At 34.3% G+C, this 15899-nt stretch overlaps 1 protein-coding gene across 3 annotated transcripts in view; it reads right to left on the bottom strand.

Annotated features, from left to right (window-relative positions):
* Positions 1-4837: 4837 nt before the first annotated feature.
* Positions 4838-15899, bottom strand: part of LOC141406153 (ras-like protein family member 10B) — a 129747-nt gene continuing 118685 nt past the window's right edge. For all 3 annotated transcript variants that reach the window (XM_073991289.1, XM_073991302.1, XM_073991292.1), the window contains 2 exons: positions 5399-5466; positions 4838-5281 (listed from right to left, as the gene is read on the bottom strand). In XM_073991289.1, coding sequence (XP_073847390.1) covers positions 5158-5281; positions 5399-5466 — 192 coding nt within the window. In that variant the 3' untranslated portion in view covers positions 4838-5157. The remainder of the gene's footprint in view (positions 5282-5398; positions 5467-15899) is intronic.

The following is a 15899-nucleotide window of genomic DNA, read 5'->3' as shown; positions in this document are numbered from 1 at the left end:
AAGCATCTCGATATTCATAAGGACACCTGGCTGTCTCCAGATTAAAGAACAAGTAATCAAATTGATCATGTTGTGATAGATAGAAGACATTCATCGAGCGTGTTGGATGTACGATCGTTCCGAGGCGCAAACATTGATTCGGACCACTACCTTGTTGCAGCAAAGGTACGTACCCGTCTAAACGTTGCAAATGAAGACACAACGCGGAAGTTGGACATCGATAGGCTGCAAACACAACAGATAGCCACAGCATATTCCACTCAACTAGCCCAATTGCTTAATGCGAGCACTCGTTGTCCCGATAACATAACAACACAATGGCAAAATATTGCCCACTCCATGCAAACAGCCGCAAAATCCATACTTGGATTCCAGAGACCTCCACAAAGGCATTCATGGTATGACCAGGAGTGTCGTGCTGCTACCGAAGAGAAAAATGCGGCACATGGAGCTACTTTACAATCAGTAGCAACGCGTAGCGCACGAGAGAGATATCGCAAGAAAAAGAGAGAAATGGAAAAGCGGGAGTGTGAAAAAATCGAGATGTACAGGAGCCAGAATGAAGTCCGAAAATTCTACCAAAGAGTGAAACATCAAACAGATGGCTTTGATACAGGCACATCCTCCTGTAGAGACCAGCACGGTAATCTGGTAATAGATACAGATAGCGTGCTCAGGATATGGAAGGAACATTTCTCCAATCTGCTGGTATCCAATAGTAGCGAAGACGATGATACCACAGATCCAATGCCAGAAGATGGTATAGAATGTATACCGCCCGGCCAAGATGATGTAAAAACAGCAATCAACCGGCTGAAGAATAATAAAGCAGCAGGAGCCGATGGCTTACCAGCCGAGCTGTTTAAAACCGGAGGCGACGCGCTGATAAGGTGTATGCATCAGCTAGTTAGCACCATCTGGCAGGAAGAACGCGTACCCGACGATTGGAACCTGAGCATCCTGTGTCCCGTCCACAAGAAAGGAGATAAGACTGTTTGCTCCAATTATAGGGGCATAAGTCTTCTCCTTATTGCCTATAAGATAGTGTCAGGGATATTGTGCGAACGACTAAACCCAATGGTCAACGAAATAATTGGACCATACCAATGTGGCTTTAGACCTGGCAAGTCCACCATTGACCAGATATTTACCCTGCGGCAAATCCTGGAGAAGACCCAAGAGATGCATATCGACACATATCACCTTTTTGTCGATTATAAAGCAGCAGTCGACAGTCCCCTCCGATCAAAGGTATTCCATGCAATGTCTGAATTTGGTATCCCCGCAAAGATCATCCGGCTTTGTAAGATGACTTTAACTGATACTAGGTCCTCAGTTAAAATTGGAAAGAACCTCTCCGAACAGTTCAGTACCAAAAGAGGTTTCAGACAAGGAGACAGCCTTTCGTGTGACCTATTCAACATTTTGCTGGAAAAGGTAATACGAGATGCAAATGTCAAAAGAAATGGCACAATTTACACCAATAGCCACATGTTACTTGCTTATGCTGATGACATAGACATCATGGGACGATCAGTAAAGGAAGTAACTGATACCTTTAGGAAGGTCGAAGCAGAATCTGCGAAAGTGTGTCTGGCGGTAAACGGTGAAAATACCAAATTTATGGTGTCGACGCGCAAAGCGTCCATAGAGCTCGGACCAACTGTGGAAGTTGGTACCTATAATTTTGAGGTAGTTAAAGACTTCGTCTACCTCGGCACTGCCATAAACACAACAAACAACATCAGTTCTGAAATAAGAAAAAGAATTGTATTGGCCAACAGATGCTACTATGGTTTAAGTAAGCAATTTAAAAACAAAGCCACATCTCGTCAAACAAAAATAACACTATACAAAACGCTGACACTACCCGTGCTAATGGATGGCTCCGAAGCATGGGTACTTGCGCAAGCAGATAAGGCAGTGCTTGGTGTGTTTGAGAGGAAAATTCTTCGAAAGATCTACGGGCCGATTTGCATTGACGGTGAATATCGACATCGTATGAACCACGAGCTATATCAGATATACAAATACATGAATATGGTTAAACGTATCGAGATGCAACGATTGCGTTGGCTAGGCCATATCATAAGAATGAGCGATGATGAAACCGCTAAAAAGGCGTATGAATACATGCCACATGGCGGTGCACGCAGAATTGGCAGGCCAAAGAATAGATGGCGCAAACAAGTTGATGAAGAGATGACAAGGGGCGGTATTCCAGAATGCGAAGCGAAAAACAGAGAGGATTGTAGATCTTTTCTTAGTTCGGCCTATGGAACAAATGTTCTGTAATGGGCCAGCTAAGTAAGTAAGAGTGTCAATTGCCAACAACAAATGAATATTTCTTTAAAGAAAATGTATTTTTAGGTTTAAATCGCATGCTTTGTTATGTTCAATATTTCCTTCACCAAACAAAAAATTAAAAAAATAAGTATTTTTTCCGCAGGGAGGGCACCTTCAAAAAAGTTATATAACTCAAAAAATACAGTAAATCGCAACTTGGTATATTATATAGTTGATTCAGAATCCTTTGCTGAAGATATTCCCGATGGCAGAATTTCAGACAAAGTTGGACGATTATGTAAAAGTCTATAATATAAAACTACAATTTTGTAAAAAAAAAATTATGAAGAACATTATTTCTTAAAACAGAAAGTACACACCGCCACCATTCCACTGAATATCATATCTATGTATTTGATTATTATCAAACTCTTACAAATTGCGTTTAATTCTGCTCTGAGTTTTAATCTTTTTCACATTTTTTATTTTGTCTTCGAAATTTTGATTTTAACTTCGAATTATATCGCGAGTTTTGAATATTTTTGAAAACAAATTGCACATCCATAGAATTGGACACGTTTTTTCTTCGAATTAATTTTTGAATACTCTCGTTATTGAAAATACAAAAATCTTCTTTTTGCCTTAAAAACATGTCCAAATTACCTATAGTGCAATGATGAGAATTATTAAAACATTACTAAAATAAAAACCCTATTTCCCGAAAACTTTTTCGAAGAGACAACCGGGGGATTCTTTTATGTCATCGCAGCTCATTGATGGGATAACTTATTATAGAGAATTTTTTATATATGAAATACCGGTTAGCATTTTGTCAATGCCGAAAATTGTGATGTTCTGGTCAGAAATTAAACAACTCGCCTTCGTGTGCAGGGCGGACATCGCTGTACCGCAGTAAGACCCGCTTGCTTATAACCGGTTAAAATAATCAACAATCTAACAGAATATGAGCTGTATTTGACTTCACATTTTAGACTTACCTCTAACAAATGAGGAAAATGGTAAAAATAAAACTGACCTTCGAATTGAATATTAGATTAAAACAGACCAAAAAAATATGTTTTACGCGAAACAAAGGGATTTACAAGCATATGCTTTATTATTTCCAAAGGCTTTCAAAATTTATTATTTATTTTTGTTATTAATATCTAGGTATATATGTATGTCAAATAAATATATGCTTCATAAATCACTACTAACTATGTGTATTGTATGTATCTAATAATGTCAACTAACCTAGCAACCTTTTTTTGCAATGGGTGTGATCAATGTATGGATCTTTGTTATGTTTTTCTTTTTGTTTTTGTATTTTGTGCGTTAAATAGATTTTTATTTCATGAAGTTACAAAGGCTACACTAAAACAGTTTTACTATGAAAACATGATGATGCAATAATTAAACACCATCTAGGCGTATAACTTTTCAAAGATTTGGAACAAAGAAATCATACGCCCCAATAATCACAATAAACAGAGGGCTGTTTTGAATTTGTTTGCGGAAATATTTTGTAGAAATTACCTGAAGATAATGAATGCAAAGTTATTGTTTTACCTGTAGCCTTTGTATTTTACAATAATTTCGAATGATCACAACTTGTATAACAAACATTTCTTTGTGTTTTTTTTGTAAATATTAAATATTTTATTATTATCATTGTTCATGTACAAGCCTAAATTTGTAATTATTTATTATTAAATTTAATTTTGTTTTATTATTTATGTTCATATTTATTTCTGTATATGAAGGGAGTATTGCTTCACAGTTTTGCCAATATTAAACACAAGAATTCAGTTAGAGTTATGAGATTATTATTATCATTTTATTCATTTAAAGAACCACAAAATCGATGGAATAAATATTGTAAACAATGGTGGGATATATTTTTCTATTTAATATTAAGCTTTTCGTATATGTTTTTTATATTGTTGAGTTTGGTTGTAATTTTGTATAGGGTATGAAATAAACTATAAGTAAAAAGGGGAAATTTTTATAAAATCAGTGATCCACTACACCACTACTATCCTTACGATACAATGTACTAATATTATATTGTGGTGTATATAGAATGAAACAGGCGGATTTTGGTAAACAAAAATGATTTGGTAGATTTTATCCATATTTAATAACATATGTTACCCCAAAAGTCTCCTGTATAAGATAGTGGTTTATGAATTTATTCTGAAAATCATAATTATCAAAAGTTTAAGCTTTGTAGTGGTGTAGGAAATATGTAAAATAAAACTTATTATTTGACTATGAAATCCGAAACATGGAGTAATGTTGTTGTTTCTATATTTCAAACGATTGTATCTAAAATGCGTCTATGTTGTAAAGAAACAGGTGATTATGTGATTAACATTTTTTTTGTTCAAAATTATTGCCAATAATATTCCCATAATTTTTTATTGAATTTCTACAATAGGCATCATGACAAAGTTCCCAGCCACAATGACAATTTGTTTTTTTTTTACTCTCAAAAAAACTTCTCTTATACAATATAGTTGGTTTTGAAACAAAGTAGATTTTTCATTCATTTTATGTTACAGTAATAAAGTATTTCTTCTTTTTGTGTATTGCAATTTTTTTCTTTGGAGTTACTTTTACAGTGGCCTTACGCATTTATTTTTAGTTCTTTTTTCATATATAAACTAGTCTAAAAAACAATATTTTCAATATCTAATATATAATATTAAATGTTGTTGTTTTTCTAATTTTTTTTTCTAAATATAATTTGCTTCCTTTATTTTTAATGTATTTTTGCAATTTATTTCACATTTTTTGGGTTGTTGTTGTTGCTGATTACCTCAAAATATTATTATTGTTGTGTAACTAAAAAAACTTATGCAGCCATTGCTAGAGTATTGTACAACGTCCTTTATTTCTATTTGATTGTGTGAAATCAGTGCCAATGGCACTTGCCCCCGTACTGGTACAACCCATTAATTCACGAAATACATCACCAATTTTGTAGTTATATCTGTGGGAAAAATAAAAATAACGGGAAAAGGGAAGGTAAGCTAAGCGAATATTGTTACACAATATAGTCCAAAATGTTTTTTAATCTTGTTGATAAAAAATAGGAAATGGTACTTACTGTGCGGAGCATTCGACATAGCCACAGCGCCAATGTTTCCGTACTAAGGTTGAAATATCTTTAAGTTCCTACGAAACAAACGGAATAGAAAATATTACATTTAAGTAAGTCGGAAAAAATTATTTTTATAGCCTAACATTTTTAAAAATTTTACATTTCTAAATTATTTTTTGAGATGCTTAGCATAATTATCAATAGAGGCGGACCTGTCATAAATAAAGAATTTAACGTTATGTTTATCATAACTGCGATAAGCTATCTACCGGTCCATACTTCGGTACTAAAAAGGGACAGCCATAGTAAGTAAGGAATGAGGAAAATTACTACGGAAATCGTGGCCTTGTTCAAGCTTAGAGCAAAATTGAATTCTGAAAACAGGCTTTTAATTTACAATGCTCTAATACACCTCCCCCTTGACTATTTAGTTACTGCATATGGTCACAAAGTAACAAATGATTTAAAGTCTCTTCAAAACTTGCAAAACACACTCTACGCTGAGTTTTTAAGCTGCCCTCAAGGTATAATACGTTATCTTTGTATCGAGACTATGGAAAGTCAATTTTGCCTATTAGTGGTTTATACAAAAAACAATGATTAATGTATGTTCACAAATCTGTCAAAAACATAAGCACTCGATCAATTATTTTTGATGATAGCTCAAATATATTTAATACTAGAAATGCTACTAATCTTAGAATTCCGCGATGTAGACTTGAATTGACAAAGCAAAGCACTGATTATTCTGGAAGTGTTGAGTGCAACAACTTGCCGTCTTTTGTGAGACGTAACTAAATTTCAAAACAAGCTTAAAAGATTATTTATTATCAAACTTGACATTTGTTATTTTCTGACATTTGTTATTTTCTTTTTATTTATTATTATTTTAACACATTTGTACATATTTATTTCACTTTATAATGCATTGTAATTTATTGATATCTAATTGAATCGAACTTGCACTATAATTTATTAATGTAATTGAATTGTTATTGTTGCCAGCTGGCCCATTTATGTCATTTTTGGCGCGGGGCTAAATGACTATTGTTATTCTTTTTTGAATCTGTTAATAAATGCATTTCTGAAAAAAATATCCTACTGCCATTTACTGTATTTATCTTTAATTTTTTTGATGTTATTTTAACATTGTCACTAGGAAAATTATATTTATTTTTATCCAAGTCACGGTGCTCTTGAAGCAACTTTAAATGAAACAAGCTTACACCTGGGAAGTTTTTGCGGATTCTGAAACTACAATGTTCATAGATGAGAAAAATAAAAAAAAAAAACAAAAAAATAGCCAGATCGATTTTTAAATAAATCGCGGTCAAAGTTCACATTTTTAGGGTTTTTTTGCTTGGAAACCGCAATTCCTATTCGAATGAGATCGGAGAAAATATTGTTCCTGTGAAAATGTTCTACAAGATTGACTTTTATGACATTTTCGTAGATTTTACCATATTTGTACCCTCAGCCTTTAGGCTAGAAAGGGGGCATATGGCAAAAACCAAAAATCCTTCAATTCCATTTGAAAAAAATTAAAAAAAATTTTTGTGAGCACATCTACAATTTTTGGCATAGAGGTTAAGAAAAAAATTCTGGTTCCAAATCTGTTCGCGTTCACAAAATTGGACGATGCGCGAAAAATTCATTGCGCATTTTATTCTCATGTAAAAAAAAAATTTAAAATATCTTATTTGTTGTTATGAGAAAATGTATGCATAAATCGTTAACCGCATGTTTAAATAGTTATTAATTTTATTATTATTTTCGCGGAAAATCAACAAATAATAAAACAATTTTGAAGTAAATCCAAATTATCCTGTCCCAGAGTACGTACAAACCCTCAAAAAATAAGTTAAAAAATATATGCGGAATCTAGACAATGCGTAGAAAAATATGATACCAAATTTATAGAGATTGGGTACATAAATTGCATATTATAGCAACAACAAAGGATAAAAACTTATTGTTGGAAAATATTGTTGCAAATATTTTTTTTGGTTTGATTCGAAAAATTAGAAAAAAACTATAACTTCAACTAAACTAAAACTTCAACTATTTCGCTAAAATCCCATACAATAATTAATGTGTACTGCTAAAACGTCATCAAGACATATGGTTTACCATCGTGAAAGCTTATTTGCTTACTGTGATAACTTATAAGGATAGGAAATTAAGAGTAATATTGAAATTACAATCATTCAAAAAATGTGGAAATAAAAAAGCCTATTATTCGTGAATTAGCTAAAATCAGTTGATGCGCATCCGTTTTTGGATACAGCGAATCAATCTCTTTCAATATTTATGAATATTTCGATGTTTCACTCAGCGGTCAAAGTGTGCCGCAAGTTGCATCACACAATGCAAAAAACCTTAAAGTGGGTAAAAATCGCGCAATTTTCATACGATTTTGATGCGCATCCGGTATCAGTAGCACCCATCAAAATACGTCTATATACACATATTTCAAATAGATTCTTCAAGAACCGCGGATGTGCCTCCACATTCTATTTTTGGTAAAAAACCAATATTACCCGCGAATCTCTGTAATTTATGACACGCGTTTTCGCACATATTATAATCGCATATAAAGGATTCCATTTATGTAAAAAATGTTAAAGGAAATCGCGGTTTAATACGCCGATTTGTCAAAATACATTTTTGCTGATTTTCGTATTTCCAAGGTATCTGTAACCGCGGATGGATTCAATCGCGGAAGGTCTCATTAGATCCGTCGCGTAAAAAAATTAAATTCATGGCAATTGTAAATTTTAAACGCAAAAAATAGGGTTTTTAAATAAATTCACGCATCAAATATTGGCCTTTTGGCTCCTATTACTCGGATGCTGTAAGGAGTAGAGATGGGCGAGTGCCTAAAAAATTAGGCACGAACATGCACGAACACGGGCCGAAATTTTTATGCACATTCACGCACAAACTCGGCGTTTTTCGAGAAGACACGAACACGCACACTCACGCACGAAATTACAAAAAAAATGGAGAAATCGATATCGGTGTATTTGTTTTTAAAAAATATTCATATGTACTTCTAATTTTTCTATTCTTATTTAAAAACATTATTTTGCCCAAGTTAGAACTCAAAAGTCTAGTACGCCTTTCCATGAGAATATTTCCAGATGTGGAAAAAATCTCTCGCTCGTTGCTGAGCTGACGAGCATATAGCCAAAAATTTCCTGGCTATTTGTTTTAAATATTTTAGATTAGACTGTTTTGGAGACTTTTCGTCTTTTTGCCATTTTGATCCAAAAACTCTGATAATTCGTGTAAATGTGGCATTGCAATTCCTGCTCATCATATGGCCTCACTTTGTATATCAAGTAACATTGCTTTTACATTAGCTAATAAAAAATCATCTTCTTAAACGGCGGAAATAAAAACGTCCCTATAAGATGTGTCATTGTTGGTACAAAGCGTTTAAGCAATGATTGTTTAGTTTTAGCTTTCAAATCTTTCATGAATTGAGAGTCAATGGTATCAATTGAGCAGACTTTCAAAAGTTTTTTAGATCAAAGGGCAAAAATGTGCATAGTAGGGTACTTTTCGAGCTTAATGTATCGAAACACTCTTTGAATATTTTATGAAAACTCAATAGAAGTTCTAGCAATGAAAACTTTAAGTCAGATATACGACCAACGCATTCTTTTGTAGCAAAATACTCTTAATCTCATTCTGGACTTGGTATATGCTGTTGAATGTTGAATTCCAACGTGTTCTTATATCTTGTTTTAACATTTTCGACAATTTGATGTTTAGCTCCGAGTCTTTAAAATATCTTACAACGTTTTTTGAGCAGCCAATCAGTTTTCTCAATTCGGGAAGTGGATGCTTTTAATAACTTCATCCATAACAGATAATACAGTCAGATAAACATCTGATTTGCAAAGAGAGTATATTGCGTTAACCCTCAGAGTAGTTTTTGTATTTGCTTCTCTCATGAACAAATCAAATGGCAAACAAACATAATCTTTTTTCACTCATCCTCTGGCCTCTTCATAACTAAACGGCAATACATAAGTACCAGACTACAAAAACGAAGCAAATAATTTTAGGAATATTTTGGTCCGTTTTATATTCTTGTTCGAGGTTTGTGTTTGGTAAGGTATCTTGCACGACTTCTAAGGGGAGACCAAAAATTTAGCACGATCGTGTCACATAGTGCAGATCGTGTTTATTCGTGTCGTGCAAAACCGTGTCGAACAAAAAAACACGATCACGCACGGCAAAAAATGCATTCCGGCACGACACGCACAAACACGGCGTTTTTAGAGAAGGCACGAACACGCACTACTCACGGCACGACACGCGCCCACCTCTAGTAAGGAGCACACTCATGAGCTATGCATTAAACTACGTAAAATCACGAGATCTCTAATACTACTATGAGTTTTGAATATTTTCTTGTTGCGCGTCCGAATTATTAAAAGAAAAAAAATTAAAAAAAAACCCCGAAATTCCGGCTTCAAAATCTCAGCATCAATTTTAGGTGGATGCAGTGGATATATCGAAAAATGATGCACTAGTATCATATTGCCCATGATGATTTCTTTGAGTCTTTCTTTGGGCATATGTCTATAAAATGTAAGGTTAAGCCAGAAATCGCAAGGTAGCATAAAAAACTTTTGGGTTCAACCCAGTTTTACCTATTTTTCTACATTGATGCCAACACAGCCTCTACGAAAATTAATTTTAATGGTTGACATTATGGGATCCCTCCTAAAACACTTCATTTTAAAGATATGTAGTCATACTTTATAGAATATGTTAACAGTTCGCAAATTCTGAATGGGTAAAACTCAGATTTATCGATTGTAAAACATTTTTGGTTTTCGCCATATACACTTTGATACGACCAAAAATGTCCCTCATCGAAATAACGGTTTTAGACCCCAAGTATGTTTGGACGAAATTTGTTTCAGGCAATTTGGAATCGATTTAGCCATGTCCGTCCGTCTGTCTGGCTGGCTGGTGCGCACGATAACTCTTGAACGGATCAACTGATTCGAACCAAATTTTGGGTATCGTAATATTTTTTCCAAACTTAGTTTAAGTTCGAAGATGGGCCACATCGGTGCACTTCTTCGGGTACCTCCTCCGAAAAAAGTTAAAAAATTGTCTGTAAAATGGTATGAACGATAACTCTCGAAGGGAGCAATCGATTTGGTCCAAACTTTGCACATCGTATTATTCCTTCTAGATATAGATCGTATTCGAATATGGATTATAATGTTCCACTGCTTCGGGTACCTCCCACACAAAATGAGGATAAAGTGAGGTTTAAGAGCTCCTCTCGGATCGTTTTGAAATTTGTGTTGTTAAGTTGTCCTTGCGGTTCCCTTTACGATGGTACAATTTTTTTGTTGACGCTGGTCCATACTTCCTCAGATATTGACATAAAAGTTCCAAGAAACCCAGACGGCACCAACCAAAATGGCAAATCCGCAAGTAATTCTCGCGGGGAGTTTCTGATTGGTACAGACTTTGCACATCATATTATTTCATCCCGTCATGTATCAGGTTGGAATATGGACTATACCGGTCCACTTCTTCGGGTAGCTCCCACACAAAATTCGGATAAGGTGAAGTTTAAGAGCTCCTCTTGGATCGTCTTGATTTTTTTCACCAGGTTGTCCTTGCGGCTCCCTTTATGACGGTACATTTTTTTCTTGCGCTAGTCCATACTTCCTGAGATATTGGCTTAAAAGTTCCAAGAAACCCTGACGGCACCAACTAAAATGGCAAATCCGGAGTTTCTGATTGGTGCAGACTTTGCACATCATATTATTTCATCCCGTCATGTATCAGATTGGAATATGGATATATCGGTCCACTCCTTCGCGTACCTCCCACCCAGAATTCGAAAAAAAGTGAAGTTTGAGAGCTCCTCTCGCATCGTTTTGATTCTTTTTTCAGTAGGTTGTTCTAGCAGCCTCATTTTCAACGGTACAATATTTTTCCGGAGTAAGTCAATACTTCCTGAGATAATGGTCCAAGCACCAAAACCCTCCCGGCACAAACTAAAATGGCTACTGAGCAAGATAACTCTAAAACTTTTTAAAAAATTTCTTTCAAACTTAATTTAACGTAATTTAATATTCCGAGTCCTTTATGAAGAAGTTTGGTTACTAAAAATATTTGGTATACATATCGTCGGTGTCATGCTTAAGTGTTCCATACGCCATTTGCCTGATTCGAGAAAAACTCAAGTTAATGTTTAAGGCCATACAGGATAAAAATGGTGCAATAATCCAATACTTTAAGAGCTCAGTTCTACTTAACTAAACTCATAGAATATATCAGTAGTTTATTTTAGTCAGATATCTGTGATAGTCTAGGAGTTATGGCCAATTTTTATAATTGCAAAAAGTTGCAGAATTGTTCCATGGAATCTTTTTTTCATGTTTTTGGCAGTTTGTGTGACATGGAACACGTTTTGTCACATTTCAACCAAAACACTTTTTATCAATCGTGTTCCACCTCCCTTATATGAAGTGCTACTGTGGAGTTAAAAAATTAGGACTTTAAGTGAAACATATATTTTTCTCATATAAATACAATAAGGACCATTATTATAGGTTTCCTTAACATTTATTTAAGGGATTTCCTGGACTTATCACTATTTTTTTGTGGTAAAAATTTCGATCGGGCAAAACGGTTTGATATTGTGCATTTCTAAGGTAACATAAAACATTTAAACGCGATTTTCTTATAATACCATTTTTGTAGTCGGTAAGCTTCAAGTCGAATGGACGTTTTTGCGTACATTTTTGTGGACTTACATCAACATTTTGTCTTTAAACTAGGGATTTTTTGTTTAAACGATTAATACATTTTCGTTTTCATATAACAATACAATATTCAAAAATATTTGGATTTAGAAACTATTATTCTTCAGTTTTTAAACCAAGTCCTTTAAAAAATTTGTTCCATACGCCACACTTTTCCGCAACTTGGCAAAAATGGGCAATTTTTTGTTCCAAACGCCATCATTTTTGGTGCGGAACAATTCGTTTTTGTCTCTTTTTGTTCCATACGCTAAACGACATGGATATGGAACTAAAAAGTTCAAAGATGTTTTGTTCCATACGCCAGCCTTTATGGATATGGAACAAAACGACAAGATTTTTTGGGTCACAAAGCGGATATGGAACATACTGGCATCTGAATATCTCTGAAACTATAAGAGATAGAGAAAAACCGACCAAAAAATCTGAAAGAACATGGTTCAAAACCTTGTAAGGTAGCTTTATCTCAAAATGTCAAAAATGGCGTATGGAACACTTAAGCATGACACCGACGATAATATGTCAATGATTTGGTATAGCACCACGTTACGGTACATACAGATTTTAAAGCAAACTCGTGATACAAAAATCAATATTTTTTATATACGGCATAATTATTGTGTTTGTCAGTGGCTGAGGGTGTATCTCCGTCAGCACAGCTAACTGATACTTTCTTACTTGTTGAGATATAGAAGCTCAAATTGGGACTGACTGTATCACCTCCTTATAAAACAACGTCATGTACGGTGCGCCTTAACTGAGCTTATATGAAAACCGCATACACCTGCGAAGTTTTTGCGGATTCTGAAACAGCAGTATTCTTAGATGAGAAAAATTCAAAAACAAGAAAAAATAGCTGGAGGTATTTTTAAATAAATCGCTATCAAAGTTCACATTTTTAGGTTTATTCTAGGTTTTCACGATTTTGCTTGGAAACCGCAAGACCTATGGAAGTGGAGCTAAGGAAAATGTTGTAGCTGTGAAAATTCTCTAGCGGATTGACCATTACGATTTGTTCCTAGGTGTTACAATTTTTGAGATATAGAAGTTCGGGTCACATTTTTAGGTTTCTTTTGTAAGGTTTAATGATTTGCTTGAAAACGGTAAGTCTTATCGAAATGGGACTGGAGAAAATCTTATAGCTATTGCAATTCTCTACAAGATTGGCTTTCGCAATTTTTTCCTAGATTGTATCAATTTTGAGATATATAAGTTTAAGTTGGGAAATTGCAGTCACGACATTGTTTTAAAAGGAGACGATACGAGGGCGGTTCGGAAACTTCTTAGCCTATCAATGAAAGAGAATAGTTAGTTTTTCAAAAATATTTTTATTTTTCAATATAATCTCCTGAAACTTCAATACACTTAGTCCATCGCTTTTCTAGCAATTCTATCCCTTGATTAAAATAGTTTTCCTCAAGGTCTTCAAAATAGTGGTTTACAACTGTAATTGCATCTTCATTTGAGGTAAAACGCTTGCAAGCAAGGAATTTGTTTAGATTTGGGAACAAGTAAAATTCACTTGGAGCTAAATCAGGAGAATAAGGTGATTGGTTTAAGGTGAAGCAACTCGTACTTTAATTCGTTGATTTTAGCCATTGTTGAAACACTTTTGTGCGCTGGTGCGTTGTCTTGATGAAAAATTATTTTTTTGTGTTGTAAGCCAGGACGTTTTTCTCGAATTTTTACATTTAATTGATCCAAAAGGTTGTAATAGTACTCTGAATTTATTGTTTTAACCTTTTGCAGATATTCAATCAATAAAATACCTTTGAAGTCCCAAAAAACCGTTGCCATAACCTTACCAGCCGATTGAATTGTTTTTGCCTTCTTTGGGGCACTTCCTCCAGCTTCAGTCCATTGTTTGGATTGTTCTTTTGTCTCTGTAGTATAGTGGTGGATCTATGTCTCATCAACAGTTATGAAACGACGCTTAAAATCCATTTTTAATTTTTTTATTTCGTTTAAAACGATCCAAAAAAGCTTGAGAAATGTTCATTCTTATGCGGCACCCATCTTGCAAAAAGCTTTTTCATCTGTAGTTCTTCATGCTAAATTTTTTTTTCTTATAATACCATTTTTGTAGTCGGTAAGCTTCAAGTCGAATGGACGTTTTTGCGTACATTTTTGTGGACTTACATCAACATTTTGTCTTTAAACTAGGGATTTTTTGTTTAAACGATTAATACATTTTCGTTTTCATATAACAATACAATATTCAAAAATATTTGGATTTAGAAACTATTATTCTTCAGTTTTTAAACCAAGTCCTTTAAAAAATTTGTTCCATACGCCACACTTTTCCGCAACTTGGCAAAAATGGGCAATTTTTTGTTCCAAACGCCATCATTTTTGGTGCGGAACAATTCGTTTTTGTCTCTTTTTGTTCCATACGCTAAACGACATGGATATGGAACTAAAAAGTTCAAAGATGTTTTGTTCCATACGCCAGCCTTTATGGATATGGAACAAAACGACAAGATTTTTTGGGTCACAAAGCGGATATGGAACATACTGGCATCTGAATATCTCTGAAACTATAAGAGATAGAGAAAAACCGACCAAAAAATCTGAAAGAACATGGTTCAAAACCTTGTAAGGTAGCTTTATCTCAAAATGTCAAAAATGGCGTATGGAACACTTAAGCATGACACCGACGATAATATGTCAATGATTTGGTATAGCACCACGTTACGGTACATACAGATTTTAAAGCAAACTCGTGATACAAAAATCAATATTTTTTATATACGGCATAATTATTGTGTTTGTCAGTGGCTGAGGGTGTATCTCCGTCAGCACAGCTAACTGATACTTTCTTACTTGTTGAGATATAGAAGCTCAAATTGGGACTGACTGTATCACCTCCTTATAAAACAACGTCATGTACGGTGCGCCTTAACTGAGCTTATATGAAAACCGCATACACCTGCGAAGTTTTTGCGGATTCTGAAACAGCAGTATTCTTAGATGAGAAAAATTCAAAAACAAGAAAAAATAGCTGGAGGTATTTTTAAATAAATCGCTATCAAAGTTCACATTTTTAGGTTTATTCTAGGTTTTCACGATTTTGCTTGGAAACCGCAAGACCTATGGAAGTGGAGCTAAGGAAAATGTTGTAGCTGTGAAAATTCTCTAGCGGATTGACCATTACGATTTGTTCCTAGGTGTTACAATTTTTGAGATATAGAAGTTCGGGTCACATTTTTAGGTTTCTTTTGTAAGGTTTAATGATTTGCTTGAAAACCGTAAGTCTTATCGAAATGGGACTGGAGAAAATCTTATAGCTATTGCAATTCTCTACAAGATTGGCTTTCGCAATTTTTTCCTAGATTGTATCAATTTTGAGATATATAAGTTTAAGTTGGGAAATTGCAGTCACGACATTGTTTTAAAAGGAGACGATACGAGGGCGGTTCGGAAACTTCTTAGCCTATCAATGAAAGAGAATAGTTAGTTTTTCAAAAATATTTTTATTTTTCAATATAATCTCCTGAAACTTCAATACACTTAGTCCATCGCTTTTCTAGCAATTCTATCCCTTGATTAAAATAGTTTTCCTCAAGGTCTTCAAAATAGTGGTTTACAACTGTAATTGCATCTTCATTTGAGGTAAAACGCTTGCAAGCAAGGAATTTGTTTAGATTTGGGAACAAGTAAAATTCACTTGGAGCTAAATCAGGAGAATAAGGTGATTG

This window comes from Musca autumnalis, unplaced genomic scaffold (genome assembly GCF_047663935.1).
Source record: "Musca autumnalis isolate F117 unplaced genomic scaffold, ASM4766393v1 scaffold_1, whole genome shotgun sequence".
NCBI lineage: Eukaryota > Metazoa > Arthropoda > Insecta > Diptera > Muscidae > Musca > Musca autumnalis.
This window is presented reverse-complemented; position numbering and strand designations above follow the sequence as displayed.